General features: G+C 44.4%; 2 protein-coding genes and 1 non-coding gene across 3 annotated transcripts; 2 read left to right on the forward strand and 1 right to left on the reverse strand.

Annotated features, from left to right (window-relative positions):
* The first annotated feature begins 10,364 nt into the window (after nt 1-10,364).
* On the forward strand, nt 10,365-10,436 carry TRNAQ-UUG. Its single transcript has one exon. It is a non-coding gene; the product is annotated as a tRNA-Gln (tRNA).
* A 2,868-nt stretch (nt 10,437-13,304) lies between these two features.
* Nucleotides 13,305-15,106, reverse strand: LOC100680262. The gene is made up of 4 exons (XM_008204792.4): nt 14,840-15,106; nt 14,599-14,676; nt 14,416-14,521; nt 13,305-14,333 (listed from the first exon to the last, which is right to left on the reverse strand). The coding sequence occupies exons 3-4, from the start codon at nt 14,518-14,520 to the stop codon at nt 13,464-13,466; spliced, it is 975 nt and encodes a 324-aa protein (XP_008203014.1). The 5' UTR covers nt 14,521; nt 14,599-14,676; nt 14,840-15,106; the 3' UTR covers nt 13,305-13,463.
* LOC100123831 lies at nt 14,859-16,795 on the forward strand. Its single transcript, XM_001607527.6, has 5 exons — nt 14,859-15,449; nt 15,555-15,696; nt 15,776-15,879; nt 15,944-16,152; nt 16,226-16,795. The coding sequence occupies exons 2-5, from the start codon at nt 15,566-15,568 to the stop codon at nt 16,610-16,612; spliced, it is 831 nt and encodes a 276-aa protein (XP_001607577.1). The 5' UTR covers nt 14,859-15,449; nt 15,555-15,565; the 3' UTR covers nt 16,613-16,795.
* Nucleotides 16,796-16,799: the final 4 nt, after the last annotated feature.

The following is a 16,799-nucleotide window of genomic DNA, read 5'->3' on the forward strand; positions in this document are numbered from 1 at the left end:
GTCCGACAAAGCCAAGACTATCCCCGAGACAGCAGCTCGCCGAATTCGTACCATACTCCCACACACTCGTGTACTACCCCCAAACAGTGAGCCGCGCACAGGGCTGACTCGCGTCGCCATCTACCGGGCCCGAGGCCAACACTCGAGGCACAAAAACCCCATCCGCCGACTGGCGACTATCGTATACACTCGATTCCAATTTCCACCCCGTTGGTCGTTGCTGCAGCGTTCTATCGACATATATACCTACACCGCGCGCCTTTCACACGTGTCAATCGCAGCCTGTATGGATTGTATATCTTATATATAGCTACTTCCAAGAGTATAGGTAATTCAGCGCGTATATAATGAGATTATTATATCGTAATGGATATTGCCCGACGACGACAATGGGATGTAACGAGGACGTGTGTCATGTAATCGAAAAACGAGTATGAGGCCCATTACGCGAGAGGCATATATATAGAGGAATGAAGATGCTTAGTAGGTAATAAGGCGTTTTCTCAGAAGAAAAAAAAATAACTTGACGCGTGTGCGTACATTTTTATATATTTGTCATATTTCCCGATTTTTTTTTCTCCCAACAACAAAGAGTCGCGCGCTGCAGCCCAGTAGCTACGATAAACATCGGTGCAGCGGCATCGCATATAATATACATGTACAGGACATCATATATATATGTGTATATATACGCGGCATAGGCGGGGGGGGCTGTTATTAGTAAAGCCAGAATAAGCGGCCGGCATTGTTTCATTGTTGCGCGGCTGCGTTTTGTCGCTGCCGTATAGTTATGCAAGCCATACAGGCACATCTCTCTCTCTCTCTCTCTTATTGTCAACTTTGTCATTTTCTGGCTCATTGTCTTTTTCGCGGCGCGCAATTTTAATTAATTGTCGCATTCGTACAGTGACGATTATGCGTTGCATTTATATTACCTTTCGAAACGAGAAGAGCCTTTATGCGTGGGTAGAGGAGTAAGCCGACCTATAGGTTAATATCGATCAAACTAGGCGAAGCCCCGCAATAAATAAAATTCCACTAGCAGACGACGCGTTGGTGTATATAGCTTTCACCCCAGAGAGATCATCCCCCGAATCCACTTAATCGTCGACGGCAGTCAGCCGCAAAGTCGTATATATTCGGCAAAGTGCATTGAAAAGTCGGAAGTCCAGCACATGCTCTAGCAGGGGGGGGGGGATCAGTAAATGTCCAAATGGATCGAAACTGTCCCAACAAGAGCAGTAGCATAAGCGGCAAAGCGCAGTGTCAAAGGGGAAAGAAAGGTCCATTGTGCAGATCCCATTCCCGACCCCTTGATTGTAGCAGCGCTCGGCTAAGCGTAAAGTCAGCTCTCGCGCAGCAGGTCTTATTTTCCGGTCATGGGAAGTTGAACTTTCATCGAGATTAACTCCAGTCGACTCTCCGGAGGATTATAGCCGCTCGATTTGTCCGCATCGCGTATATATATATATATATATATATATATATGTATATATATATATATGTACGCGCTCTCGCGTCTCACGATATATAGCGACGACCTTCGGAAACGACGCGATTCTCCCTTAATTATTCCGAAAGTCGAGAGAAGATGATTTTCTAAAATTATACATCGATAATTGCAGCGATGTATCGGCTCTCGAAGGGATCCCCATAGTATATATATATATATATATACATATATTGGTTTCATCGACGCTCGCGCGCATTTACATTGTTATTATAATGAAGCCGAATGTGTATAAATAGCGTGGAGCTATACGCGGGCGCAATTACCGGCTACTCTTTATAATAATTTTCAGAGGGGAAAAACACGGCCCGTGTGATGCGTTCGAAGAAATTACGAAGAATTATATATGGAAGCGAAGCCGGGAAGAAATTGCTAGTCTAGCCCGTGGATGATTGACAGCGGCGATCCTTTCTTTCTTCTCTCTATATATAGGATAATCCGATGATTGCTTCGATCTCTGAGTCGAGCCTTTTTCGGAAATTTCTGTGCAACCTATATGTATATATACACACCCACTGTTATATATACAATTGCGCGCCAGGGTCGATTCTATTAGGCGATCGCCCATCTTGCAATTTTCTATACGCACACACATATATATATATATATAGTCGATTGATGAAACTCTGCAGGAACATGTTGGAGAAATCTCTCTCCCGAAAGGGCCGTAACGGGTAAAAAGAGCGCGTAGAGAGAGAGAGAGAGAGAGAAAGGAGGAAGAAAGCCTTTTCTCCACGGCGGCGGTCCGCGGCTCGCCGCAAGTCGGTATATATATATCCCGAGAAAACTAAGTGTGATATCTTCCACCGGATGTTTCCCATAGCCCCTCGGCGTATTCCTCTTCTTTCTCTTGCTTTCTTTGTGCCGTCTCTCTCTCTCTCTTTTTTTTTTCCACGACTCTCCGCGCGCTGAGAAAGAGAGCTGGAAAGTGCAAGAGAGTTCCGAAATGTCGAAGAATATATATAAGTATAATACGCGAGCTCTGAAAAAAAGGAAGCGACAGGTTTTGTAATTTTTTTTTCGTCTCTCGCTGCCTGACTTTTTGCCGGAGCTTGTGCGTTCTAGCTTCCGATGGTGCGCGCTGTCTCTATATGGACTGTTATTTTCTACCGCGCGGTATATACACCTGGCTAGTTTTGAGATGTCTTTCGACCAATATCGCAAGATGGCGTCTATATATATACATATATAGAAAGGTGTCGCACACGCATGCACACGTCGAGGTGACAGAGAGCTATAGAAGGAGACACAATACATATAAGTGGCGGGGGAGTCGAGAGACTCCGGAGGGGGGGTATAATTGCTTCGGCAACGCTATAGTAAGCCCCTCCCTTTTCGACGTCGCGACTCTTTGCACACATCAGTCTACAACATTGCAATGTATGTACACCGCAGAAATCGTCCAAAAATTACGATCATTCCGCTGTTGTACATCGCTGTATACGATCTCGCGCCGCTACAGATCGATCGCTATTGCATGTGCATTAAATTTTCATCGCTCCCAAGCATACAGCGGACACTGCACACATACTGCCGTACATTATATACATACGTATACAGCGCGATCTCTGTGCGATCATGCGATGCGCGCGCGCTACCGGACTACGGCCATCTTTGCGATGGATATTTTCTCTGCATGCATGTCTCCGCGTGTATTATCAATATTTGCGCTCTTTCTATCTCTCGGTGTGGTACGATAACGCCAGCTTCGACCCGACAATTATATATATATATACACACGTCCCTCTCTATTACGTATTACTGCACATTATATAGCGACGAGCGACGGCAATTTTTTTCGTTACATATATTACATTCGCGAGGAATTACAAACGTGACACGAAATATGTGAATCGAGTCGTGTATGTATATATATATATAAAGTTTGCAGGAAAGGAAGCGCGAGGTGAGCGAAATCTCGAGGCGATGCGCCTTGTAGCCCGAAAGCCTCTTCCGTGCGGTATATATATATATGTATATATGTATATCTGTATATATGTATATAGAGAACGCTCACGAGAGCTCGCGTGCGCGGAGGACACGCGGGACAGAACTGGTCCGTCTGCCTCTTTTCGCGGCTTCGTATACGCTTCGTATACGAGCCATGCAATAGTAGTGTGCAGTGTGTCTCCGATCAGAGGGAAAGTATCAGTCGAATCTATTAATCCGTATACAGCACGGATCCATCGCGTAAAAGCCAATATATATACGCTTTTTCCACATATATCGTACCGATATGCCGCAGCGAAGAGAATAACAAGCTCGTCGTCGACGTCGCGTCGCGATAAACGCGAAATTCAGCGGAAGACGAGAAAACGAGTGCTAAACGCGCGCGGCAATTATCTTTGAGCTTGGCTATATACTCTCGAATTTTCAACGAGGCGGAATTGCTCAAAGACGGTTAAGCTCGTTCATCATGTATAGACAGGCCGCCTCGTTTCTTCTACCGAGCATTATTATATATGCCTGTGACCTTTTCATTATTTTGCGAAAAATCTTCCGAGAACTGTCTAAAAAAGATTGGTTCATAGAATATGACTCGCCTTCGAGTGAAAACTATCTATATAGGTTATACTCGTTGTAGAGTATCATTTCTATCGTCTTTGTTCGATCGCTCTTTAAAGAGTAAGTCACTCGATAAAGCGCCCTCTCTTCGTTAGAAAATGTGCGAGTTTATTTTTAACAATATATAGGATGTCATATTTACGATTCCTATGTATACATACGTATATGCAATGTGCATGTAAAGAAGTTAGGTTAGGAAATAGTGTTTTTTAGAAAACTTTAAATGCGTGCGATTATGCTCTAGACTCCAAAATTTGTTATCGTCTCGAATGTAATTGCCATACCTAACCTCGACCATAACCTGCAAATCTAAAATCAGCCTACCCATGGCATCAAAGAGCGAAAATATATCACTCTTTTCAAAAGTTCAATTTTGCCGGAAAGCTTGGAGTGATTTTTCACACTCCAAGAGATTTAGAGAGAGATAGAGAGTTGAAAAAATAAATTAGCCGACGACGCGACAATAACGATCGTCATTAGCACCTCCGCGATTCTGCTGAGGTGCAAAAAAGGACAACAGCCCAGATCGCGGCTCGAATGCAAATAAGTATATCGGATATAGCATCGGGAGTGAGAAATAAGAGGGCTGTGTATACATCTGCGCGCTCGGAGTATTAAGGGATCGCTTATATTTCACGTTACAACGTCAGTCGAGCGAGTTTAGCCGCCAGCAGAGATTCGAAGCGAATCAGCGCACTGTATCACTCGAAAAGCCATCCGTCAGAGCGGCACGAGTCAAAGGCACACACTCGCGCCCGCATATCCGAGCAGCAGAGCTTTACACACACACACACGCACACGCGCGCGGGGTATACAAGTATCGTCCTAATTGTTATGGCTCTACGAAGCAATAACCGCGTGCTTTACGACGGCTGTTCGTCTCGGCGCTTGAACTCCTCTCCCCGTAATCGTTATACACACAAACGCAGGGAAGCCAGGCGCAAAAAAAGAAGCGGATGTAGGCCGAGCCGTGCAGGAATCCGCGGACTCTCTCGGAGCGCGTGGCGCGACAGGTATATCAAGCTCGAGCATCGATTACGTTACGATGCCCCGATGTGTGTACCTATATGTTCATGTGTATATGTATACCTGTACAAATGCACGTATAGAGAGAGAGAGAGAGATAGCTGCGCTAATTAACGGCAATTTACAGGAATAACGAGCTGCAGCGGGCCAGGTGCGCCGGTAAAAAAGAGGCGCTCGCGCGAGTCCCGGTAATTGCGCGCGAAAAAGTCCGGACTCGCGATAAGCTGCAGCGGGCAGCCTTTTACATCTTACCCGCAGATATAACAGTCCCGGGCTTATGAGGGGAGAGAGCGAGTTGTGCGGTATAACAAGGCTTTTATACTACAGCCGCGAGACGATTTTACTTTGCTATAAAAGTACTCGTGGGCAGAATCGATATTTTTGAAAATCGACCCGCCGGAGAGAGAGAGAGAGAGAGAGGGGGGGGGGGGAGATGACGTACGGGTCTGACGCAGCGTGACTCCTCTCGAGCTCATACGAGTAAGAGAGAGAGAGAGAGAGAGAAGGAGGCCGTCATTCTTCGAGCCGATTCCCATAAGATGTAAACTAGCCTCCGCAGCTCTGCGGAGGCTCGAATAAATATTTGAATTACAGTCGGAGCCGCTCGTAAAAACGTCGTCACTCGGCATAACGGATGAGACGCGGCCCCGCCGGCGGCGGCAGCGGCAGCGGCGCATCAGGTCCAACGACCCCCGCGTAGGACTACATTATATGTATACACACACACACACACACACACACACCGCGATGATCTCCGCTTGCGCGACCTTCGCGGCCTTTCTTTTTTCCCGATGCATATAATACGTATAGAGCGCAGCAAAATCGCTACCGATGTCTCGGCCGTATACAGCTGAAATTCCAGGAATAATTTGTTAATGATAGCCGGGCGCCGGTAAATAGCCGTTCGCAGGAACGCGCAGCGGTGTCACTCGCTGAAAGTGAGATATATCGTAAATCCGCCACCTCCTCGGACGCCCGTAGCTTGATACACGGCTCCTCGTGATTCACCTCTTTCTCTCTCTCTCTCCCTTTACGTATACCGTATAGATATATGCGAGAGAGAGAGAGAGAGAGAGAGAGAGAGAGCGCGGGCCACTTTATTAACGGCGAGACCCGATACCCTGCAGCTTTTCTGCGCGTATAAACCGCGACGTGACATGCCCGCTCCAATTTTCCAGCGCGCGGGGTATCCCTTTTCAGCTTGTGTTTCTCCGAGGCTATATCTTCCTGATCTGTGTTAATGCTTGTACGTGTGTGTCTATAGGGGCTGTGGATTATTTCTGCGATATCGGGTGTCCCCCCCCCCTCAACCGCTTACTTCGATCATTACCAAAAACAGCGTACATGATGCCTACGCCACTTATACATATATATATATATACCTATAAGCGACTGGTATAAATTATGCGCACACATGTATGCAAATGCGCGAGCCCAAAGAGTGCACTTACGATAATCGCATCGATCTCGGCAATTATCATCCACGTAGCCGTGCGCTAATTCGGTCTGGCATCGATGTTAGCCTAAGTAGGCTAATTAAGCAGCCGATGCGTCGCGGCCAGAACGAGCGAGTGTCACCTGCTCTCGCGGTGCGTCGGGCATATCGCCAGGACTGCTTTATGATCTGACACTCGAGAGCCGCCGCGCCAGCGTGCGAGGTGTGCGTATGCGATTAAGGCGCGTTTATAAGTTTTTGCTCGGCGGCCTTTATTTTTCGACGGCTTATCTCCGGAAGGGTATATATAAGACCGAGTGGGTATATACTTTTTCAAGCTGCTCTTCTGCTGCGATGTTTTTACTTTTCATTCGAGATCGTCTTCGAAGAGGTTTTTTCGAAAATTACGAAAATAGCCAGCCACGTGTTTCGCTCGCGGGGATGCGATGCACTTCGCTTAGGTCGTGCGCCATCTAGCGGCGACCTGTGAACGACTAAAAGAATCCTGCATAGGTATATATAGCGTGCCCGTGTGTGCGTTTGAACGATATAGTCGTAAAATCTGCATCACGCCAGAGGCATAAATCGCGCGGGCTCGCTGTTTTTTTTTTCTCTCTCTCTCTCTCTCCCTCTATATAGCTTTATCTCGGCACCGGCGGCGAAGCTCGTGCGCGGCGTAAAATCTGATAACGCGGCGCCCAACGACTTTTTCATATCGGTAAGTAAGCGATGCCATCGAGGAATAAATAATACAATAATATGGCCTAAGCGAAATTGAAAAAAGAGCCAGCGCCGCCTAGCGGCGATACCGAGAGATCACCGAAGAGAGGAGTTTACATGAGAGGAGAATCGCTTGGATAAACGACGATAGGATTGCGAGCGCGCATTGCTGCATCAGCGGCTCGAGTTGTACCGCATAGTGTGCATAGTATAGGAGAGAGGCGAGCGACGGAAGTGGGGGGTGAAGGGCGGGAATACGCGTACACGTATAACGTACGTAGGAGGCGGTGGCGACGGCCGCCCATTTCGCACAGGCGGCTATACGTGTGTGTACCCCACGTATACATTGCAAGTATTTTACGGCTGTATCCGATGAGCGTTCGCCAGGAGGAATATCAGCCGGATCGATGGATCGTTACGAATTGGCCGTTTGTCTATTACAGTCCGTAAGAAAGTTTCTTGCGAGCTGTCTTTTAAAGCCCCCGGTCTCCCAACGAACTATATATGCAAATCCATGCTATTCAAAAAATACGAAAACGCCTCCCCCGCGCACACGCACACAAGCGAGAATAACACAGGACACGTCGACAACGTATACGTTTCTCTCTCACGTATACACACACACACACGCGCGCGCGCGCGAGTGTCAGTTCGACGGGATAGTTTTAGTCGTCGTCGTCGTCGTCGTCGTCGTCGTCGGCTGCATAGACACTCGGGCGTACGGTATATATAGAGACGAGAGCGTGAGAGATATAATTACGAGCCGATCAAACTGTCAGTCATGCTAAACTAGTACTCGCCTTCGCCCGACTCCCTATATGTGTATACACGCGTATACACGTGCGTTATATACATATATACACCTGATGTGTATTCGTGTGTCTGCAGCGTATATACATCGGCATCATCGGCCCCCGTTCGACATTGTTTAGCAAAGTTTCCCAAGCTGCCGCACGTCTACTCAACTTGGATTATAATGGATATAGCTGATAATTGCTTTTCATTGCTGCTGCTATTATATATATATACGAGGATATTATGAAGCTGCTTTATTTACATCTCAAGCGTTAAAAATGCGCCATATAATTGCGATAGGAAGCTTATCTCCTCGCGGATATACTCTGGAAGCAGCTTTTACGAAGAATCGCAATACGACGACGCGATTTACATTTCAATTATACATCCGCACTGAACGTAGCAGCACAGCCCCGCATATTGAGATATCACACACACACAGAGCCATAAGGTTATACATTACGTTATGACCAGAAGCTCTAAAAGACTGCCCGCGCTGATATGCAGGGCCGATAATATTCCGCGTTTTTTGCGGAAAAATAAATCCACTCTTTACTGCCCGGCCGCGTATATATATATATATATATATATATAGACCATAAACAAAAGTTACGACGCAGCGATCGTAAACGTCGTATTAGAAATGCAGGGCTAGCTATATCTCCCTTATACCTTCTCTCTCCGTCTCTATCGAATAATAATTGAGAAATAACAACGAACGCGTGTCTCTTTGACTTTCGGGCAAATTTATGCGTTCGAGCCTCCCGAATATATAGCTCATTAGGCACAGCTGCAGCCCAGGACACGATGAAATCAAGCGCAAGTTAGAGAGAGAGAGAGAGAGAGGGACTGAGAAGCGGCGGCCTGTGCATTACGCTCCAATTATCGTAATCTCTTGGAATCTACTTTTCTGCGATTATTAAGTCGCCGAGCTTACCTTATATAAAGCGCATCGTTCGCGCCGGGTGTGTGCGGCTTATATTTTCGTTTAGATAAATTACCGATATACCTCGGCCAGTCGCATGTGGCTATGGTAATTTTTGCTGTGTTTGCCTTCAATGCTTATACGTATTATGATATGCATGAAAGAAAGAAATCGTTTTTTTCCCACTTTTCTGCCGAGGGCTTCGGTTATACACCGGCAATTTATTTTGCTTTATCTCGCTGCGAAAACTCTCGCGGAGTGATTGTAACTGCTGAATTATTCAGAGTCGTCGCGCGGCTTTTGAGAAACGCTTTCTGGCTATGCTCGAGAGCCGTGTAAACGATTATTTATTTATTTTTTTTTTCCCCCTTTAACTTAAATTTGCCCATATAATCGCGCGTATTATATCTGCAGTTATAAACGTTAAAAATTTTAATCCTATCGCAAATCCTGTAGCTTCGAATAAAGAAAAAAAAATAAATAAATAGGGTCGACGCGAACCCAAAACCGAAGAAAAAAAAAGATACAGTCGATCCACGTCGCAGTTTACCCCGTCTTTGTGTGTGTGTGCCTTATCCTCGCGAAAAGGCCCGCGCGAGAAGTCCGTATATATATATATATATCCACGAAAGTATATACATTCATTTGCTTATTCGTTAGCTTTCGCCTCTACTCTCGGACAGCACAATGAGGCCAATTACTTTAATTGCAGCGGCGGCGGCGGCGAGTGAGGGCAACGCGAAAGCTTCCTATATACATGTATACCCACACACACACATACACACAGAGGCCAACCAAAGACCAGCCGGAAGTCAGGGTAAAGGCCGTAAGACAATCGTCCGTTTTACCCCCCCCCCCCTCTAAGTGTAATACGCGCCTTCCGCCGATTTTACTTGTTTTTTTCTTTACCTCGATCGCGTACACATTTTTAGCTTTTTCGAGCGATTTTTCGTTGCGAGAATGGAAAAAATTGAATTCGCCGCCTTTTCGACACGTGTATACGTCAGTGGGTAATTATATCGGGCTCGCCGATTGCTTCATTCGCTGCTTATAGGCAATTTTTTTTTTTTTTTTTTTTTTTTTTACGTAAGCCGCGCGTAACGACAGCATACGGGGCTAGTACTTATATGAAGAGATTATTAAAGCGTCGACGGAATACGAGTCGCGTATTGACAGTTTATTATTTTTCAGCGAGAAAAACGAGCGATTTCGTGTGGAAAACTGGACCGTCGATGTCGGGCCTATTTTGCGCAATTATAAACGAGGTCTTCTGACGAAATTATTCCGACGAGTCTTACTCGAAGCAGCAACGAACGCTACGTACGTTCTGGAGATTTTTTCGCGTTTTTTTTTTGAATTTGAAAGACGTCGTGTTCACCGGAGCCCACGGTTCTGTGGTGTAATGGTAAGCACTCTGGACTTTGAATCCAGCGATCCGAGTTCAAATCTCGGCAGAACCTAGTTTTTGCAAAAATTACTCACAACGAACATTCTCGTGTTTTTCGTTTCTCGCGTGCCTTACAGAACCCGAACGAGTTCCGATATACGATTTCAGCGCGAAAATCATATTTTTCTCCCGCTTATAATCGTCCAGAGGAGTAAAAATAAAACGGCCTCGTTTTCCGCATCCATCAATTTAATAACTCTGGACATTTAAATTGCCCGAGCTTTTTTCGATACGCGCGCGCATATGAATCGCGATAAATAAGAGCCTCGACGAATAAAACAATAAAACACGAGGGGCTGCCGCATACGAAGGTAAACTTTGCGCCGGACAAAAAGAAAATATAAGAAAAGAGTATATTATATGAAATGAGCCGCAACAGAAGGTGCATTATAATACGTTTGTGTGTGAGTATATAGTACAGCTCTGCGAGTTCTTGCTTCGCTGTGTGTGTGTGTGTGTGTGTGTGTGTGTGTACCGCGATGATTCTTATCGGATTCAGAAAACACTGGAGAGTTTTACCGCGATAAGGCACAAGTGTGCGAGTGTGGGTGAGCGATAATTCGCCGTAAAAGGTTTTATCAAGTGTGTGTGTGTGTGTGTGTGTGCGAGCGCAGTGCGGCTATCCGTCATCATTATATACTGTGTGCCGCAGCAGCGCTGTAGTTTTAGAAAATCGCCTTCGAAGTACAATTACTCGCTGGTATTTTTCCTGGAAAGAGAGAGAGAGAGAGAGAGAGAAAAGTGCGGGGAATCGTTTCTGTAAAATTGCCGAGTCTGTGCGAGGTTGCGGTTCTATGGGAAAATATTTGCCTTTTTTCGAGGCTGTGAAGATTTATTTATTTATTTATTTTTTTTTTCTTTTTGTTGCAATTTTGTTAATTCAAGAAAGTCGACACATCCCTCCACCAAGTTCAGGAAACCCAAACAACCGTCGTCACATAGCTCTTCATTTAAGGAATCGCACGCAGAGACTCTCCGCGGCGCATCAGTGCACGGGAATTCGTCCAAATAGAAATATATAAAACAGCTGTAGGTCATGTATATATATATATATATATATATACACTAGCGATATCACGCCACATCGCATGCTCGCCGAACTTCCCCGAGGATGTGTAAGTGAAAAAGAAGACGCCGTTAGACTTACCAGCCGATAGCGAGAGTCCGCAAGTTCAAAGGGAGCCCTTTCATCAGCTCTTTACTCCCGATCGAGCGCTATCGCCGTTATTTTTGTCATTAAGGCTCGTCGTCTACTCTACTCTCTCATCTATATTATTCGGACTGATGTGTCGGATATTACAGAGGATCGGAGGATTTACGGATAGATAGTCGAGCTTTCGAGACGAGCGCTTCGTACCTCATCCCCCCCCCCCCGCGCACAAGCACGAGCAATCACGATGGCGTCGCACACGCACACACACACACATCTCTTTCTCTCCCAAAAGGCGCAAGTATTCTCGCGACAAAAGCTCTGGCCGGTGTATAGTTATACAGAAAAGCGTATAGAGTACAACGTGTGTGCGGAGGCGTCTGCGGCGGGGAGAAGGTCGTCTCTGGTTGGCCGACTGCCAGCTCCGCCCCGGGATCGCGACGATAACGAGCCGACTATTATATTACTCCCACGCGCTGCACCGATGGGCCGAGTCCTCCTCGACGTCCTCGACGTCGTCGTTCACTCTATAGCTGTTAGGAGGGCTGTATACTCGTGCATTTTTATGGATACGTCGATTAATCGGTGCGATACGATCTGATGGGGAAATTTGGGGATTGAAAGAGGAGGTCGGATGCGTGTGTGTGTGTGTGTGTGTGTGTGTTGCTTGGGCGAGCTTAATTTTGCGACTGAGAGCCGGAGCGCGATTGTCGGTGATGAGCATCACCTGCGCTGTGCTCGATCCCCCTCTTCTCGCCCGGTACATATCCTCTTTTTTTCGCGGGTTTTATTAGCTGCACTTGGGTGTTTCGTCATATGTCAAACTCGATCGTTTTGCTTCGTTTTTACCCAGAGATTCATCTGTTTAGCTGATAATTTTATTTGTTTATCTTGGCTATTTGCCAAACGAAATTAAATCAATTTCCACTGACACACGGACGAAATTGACGAATCTTCAGAATTATCGATATCAGCCAAACACCCGCGAACGAATTTAAACGTATTCGATCACGACATACATTTCTCCATCAACAGCACATATATACGTAAAATAACAGCGGCAGCAGCAGCAGCAGCAGCGAAAACCCATGGCTGCAGCTGCAAGTGCGCAACTATTCCCGTCCTCATCACACCACACACGCACACCCGTACATTCCAACTCTGCATCGTCGCTTCACCCCCCTTCTATATACACATACATATATGTGCAGCCTCGACTCGCCCCACTCGCGCGCTTACCTACAACACACAAACTCGTGGAAGCCAATTTACGTGTCAGTCTTGTCAGGCTGTAATTTCAGCGATAGAGGCGTGCGCTCTCACACACACACACACACAAAGCTTTCTGCTGCTGCCAGATAATTGCGCGACCAAAACTCTGCTCGATTTCAAAATATTCCAGGAGAGCGCAGAGCCCGCGGCAGAACAGCCGATAATCGAGGCGACCATTTTTTTCGCCGTGTGTGTGTGTGTGTGTGTGTGGAGCCTGTGGCGAATCGATGATCCGAGCTCCGAGAGAGAGAGAGAGTATTATATCGGACAGAAAGGAGACGCTCATTATATCAATTACCAAGCAATTCTCTCTCGGTTTCTTTGTTGTTTTACCTTTGCTGAAAGGGAGCTGCGCTGTTTTGCGCTCTTTTCTCGTTTCTAAGGGATTCGAGATGATTCTTTTTTTTCCTCGCGAGAGGTATTGTGCTACGTGGCTGAGGTTTCTCGTGAGACTTTTGCTAGAGATTACGAATATTCGAGTTTATTATCGAGGCAGTATGCATAGGTATGTACAGGCTTAGGATCTAGTCTATTTCATTATATATCACAATCGTTGACGCTTCGTATCGTAGTTTAGATTATATATGACATCCTTCGCTCAAGTTTAATTCGAGCCTGTCAGAAGACCAGAGAATCAAGCCAGTCGTATTCGCCCGCGTTTTCCGCCTCGGGTTTGCCGCTAATGTCGTTACAAATCCCGTTCAAAAATTCATCCAAATTGAAATCCGTCTCGGCATTCTTCACCGCTTCCGAATGCTCCGACTCGTTGTTCGAGCTCGAGTTCCAATCCAACTCAACTCGACTCTCGACGTTATTCGACGCTTTATTCCTTTCGTTCAAGTTTTCTTTCTCTTTGCTCGATTCTTTACTCGCCGCAACTGAAGTAACATTAGCTTCTTTATCTACATTTGTACTTTTCTCTTTTTTCAGATCATTGAAATTGAACTTCTTGTAAGGAATAGCTCTTCTCCTGGCACGATTCAATAGTTTCGGATTGACGCTCAAGTCCTTTGACGCTGTGCTTACCCTAGACGAATTATTACTACTTAAACTATTAGTCTTGACAGGTACAAAGTTACTATCTAATGAGGTAGAAATGCCGTTTACGATTAACGTGACATTGCCCAAATTTGATGGTTTTGCATAAACCACGACGGGGGTATCGCTGCTTTCCTTATTCTTCGTTGGTGATGCAACTACGTTAGCATTTATTGGCTCCAAATCGACCGGTTGCGATGCCAAATTTGATTCACTGTCAGTATTAGTGTCTAAAGATAAATCGCGTGGCTTACTTAGAGTCGTCGAGTCTTCTTCAACCACACAACTATTATCTTCTGGGATTACAGGCGACTGATCGGGAACTGTTTTATCAACTTGAGGGCAGTTGTTCAAATTATCCAGTGCTACCTTTTCCCTACATTTAGACCAATCCTCTCCGATGGATCTATTGATGATTGTAAGCTCTTCGTGACCAACTGGCCATACGCACTGTGGAAATAGGAAAAAAAGATTAATTAACGAAATAATTTTAAAAACAAAAAAAAAAATAAATATATTGCTTTCAACTAACATCCTCAGAGGAGCACATGAACACAGCCTCATTGAAATTGATCTGAAAAGTCCTGATTTCTGTCTCGATTCCATTTTTTGAACACAAAGGGCAAAATCCTTGCATGCTGTAAGAGGTTAAGAAGCTTGGTTATGCCTGTCAATCAATTTATTAACTTCAATACTTTTGGTTTTCTCATTTTACCCATATAGAAACTCTAAAATTCTCAAATGCTGCTTTTCGTTTATAAAAATATTACACTCCTTACATCCGCTTGTAGACCTAAAAATAAAAAAATACACATGTTTAACTTTTGGCACGACTTCGGACGAAAACAAAACAATGAATGCTCGAGGAGCCTTTTAAATTAGTTAGATAATCAAAATTAGCATCTATAGTAAACGCACATGCAATATTTGCATGTATGTATACAACATTTACGTACCTTCATAACCAAATTCAGCAGTGTTTGCTTGGTAACGTGATTGGCGGGCGATTTACAATGTAAATTTTCGTAAAAACATTTCGATCAATCATGTCAGAGCAGTAATCGTCAATCGTAATTCATTCACTTTATCTTGATCCAAACTACTCGCACAATTTATGCTAAATTAACGTCGGCTCCGAAAACCGCATTGAACGGTTGAACCTCGTTGTCAAACTTAACCTCAAAGTTCTCGGCGTTTCCATGTGCGGCGTGCATCTGTACTACAACACCCCCGGCGCACCTAAGCAGCATACAGCCTACAGCTGACATTACAGCGTCATCTTTTAGTTCGACATTCATGATTTGCTCAGTGCACGGCCATTATTACGGCTGGCATTCGCACATGCACGAGCTGTCAGTGCACAGAGTACATACACAGCTAATGCTTCTGTCTGCGTGATGACAAGAAAAATATTACGTGTGCATAGTTGGTCGGAATATTGGCAAGTTTAGCGATAAAAGTCAAAGCTTTCGGAAGGATTTCGACGTGAAATGAGGTTTGGAAAGTCGGCGGTAAAAGTGACTTGATAAGCTATCGATGTTTATTGTTGATTCGTTAAACAAAGAAGTGAGTATAATGACTTTTTGATGTTGTTTTATTGACTATACCTATATAAGATAGTTGGGATTTCATTTAGATTGAGCGTATCTAATGAAGACGATATCTTTTTAGTTATTACAGACATGGATTCCTTTAGCAGTAGAGACAGTCCTCTAAGAGCCATCAAAGCTGACATTCTAAAGTTTATTCAGAACAAAGTGTTCCTGGGCAGGTACACTGAGAGACGTTATGTGGAATCACTTCAAGCGTACAGGTACTGCAGAGTTATTTCACTGTAATCGTTTAGTCTTCTATTTTGTTGTCTTTTGTAAAATGACGATTTTTTTTTTCAGGGACATTATCATGATTGAGTCAAGTGAAGACATTGTACAAAATCTAATGCGAACAAAGAAAACACTCGAGGCATATGCAAATAACAAGTGGATAGGAATCACAAGTAAATATTGGAATTGCTTTGTTGTGAGATTATCTGGTATTTTTTTTAAATGAAATTTTTCCAGATGATCCACAAAATCCTGAATCCGATGACTGCCTCTTATGGGTCCAATTGAACAACGTGCCTATTGGTAAACACTGGTTCCAAATGTCTGCCATCAGATTTGAAGGACGAGAGATAATCTTAGAAGTTCAACACATTCAACCTTTTCGCTCTCCTGACAAGAGTTTCAACAGTGATGATCCAAACTTTCCTGTACTCGATTTTAAAGAGGTGAGTATCATTGTTTATTTCTACTATGTATTGCCATCATTTCTTATAAATTAAAAAATTATCTTTCTTGCAGATTTTCACTTATTCAAACATCTGTGAAGCAATCAAATTTAGTGCAATTGTAATGATGGCTCTTTTCACTTTTGCAGTGGAAGCACTTAGGTATTTGGGAGAATACAGTATTAAGTTGAGCCATGTACTTGTGAACCTTGTACACGTGTCCACACCTATATGGTTAGGTGTTTTTGAGTTTTTAGCCAAATGTGTAGGTGGATTTTATTGGCTCATTTATGTGATGTTTCGAGGTGGTCCTAACACTCCTGCAGTGCCAAGTGCACTAATGAGCAATCATAGACCTTATGGTCAAGGACCTAGACCTCTAGAATACAAAAGTCGATTTTCAAATTCTAGACCAAGCTATTCACCAAACTCACAATATATGAATAGGTACCAAAGATAGTGAGACACCTAAATTTGTTGCTGGCCACAAAAGTAAGACTATATATTTACCGTTAGATTTGAGATGAAATTAATGTTTTTTAAAGTGCATTAAGAAATGGATATTATTAATTTTATACTTGTATAAATGTTTACACGGAACTTTTAATACAAAAAATTGTAAATAAAAAAGATTGATAGGCAATTGT

Source organism: Nasonia vitripennis, chromosome 1, assembly GCF_009193385.2.
Source record: "Nasonia vitripennis strain AsymCx chromosome 1, Nvit_psr_1.1, whole genome shotgun sequence".
NCBI classification, from domain to species: Eukaryota; Metazoa; Arthropoda; class Insecta; order Hymenoptera; family Pteromalidae; genus Nasonia; species Nasonia vitripennis.

Excerpts from the sequence above, each read along its gene's own strand:
- LOC100123831 (XM_001607527.6), top strand. The coding sequence starts at position 15,566 with ATGGATTCCTTTAGCAGTAGAGACAGTCCTCTAAGAGCCATCAAAGCT. Across the intron at positions 15,880-15,943 it reads CAAGTGGATAGGAATCACAA|ATGATCCACAAAATCCTGAA; the intron begins GTAAATATTGGA and ends AAATTTTTCCAG. Across the intron at positions 16,153-16,225 it reads CTGTACTCGATTTTAAAGAG|ATTTTCACTTATTCAAACAT; the intron begins GTGAGTATCATT and ends TCTTTCTTGCAG.
- LOC100680262 (XM_008204792.4), bottom strand. The coding sequence starts at position 14,520 with ATGCAAGGATTTTGCCCTTTGTGTTCAAAAAATGGAATCGAGACAGAA. Across the intron at positions 14,334-14,415 it reads TCATGTGCTCCTCTGAGGAT|TGCGTATGGCCAGTTGGTCA; the intron begins GTTAGTTGAAAG and ends CTATTTCCACAG.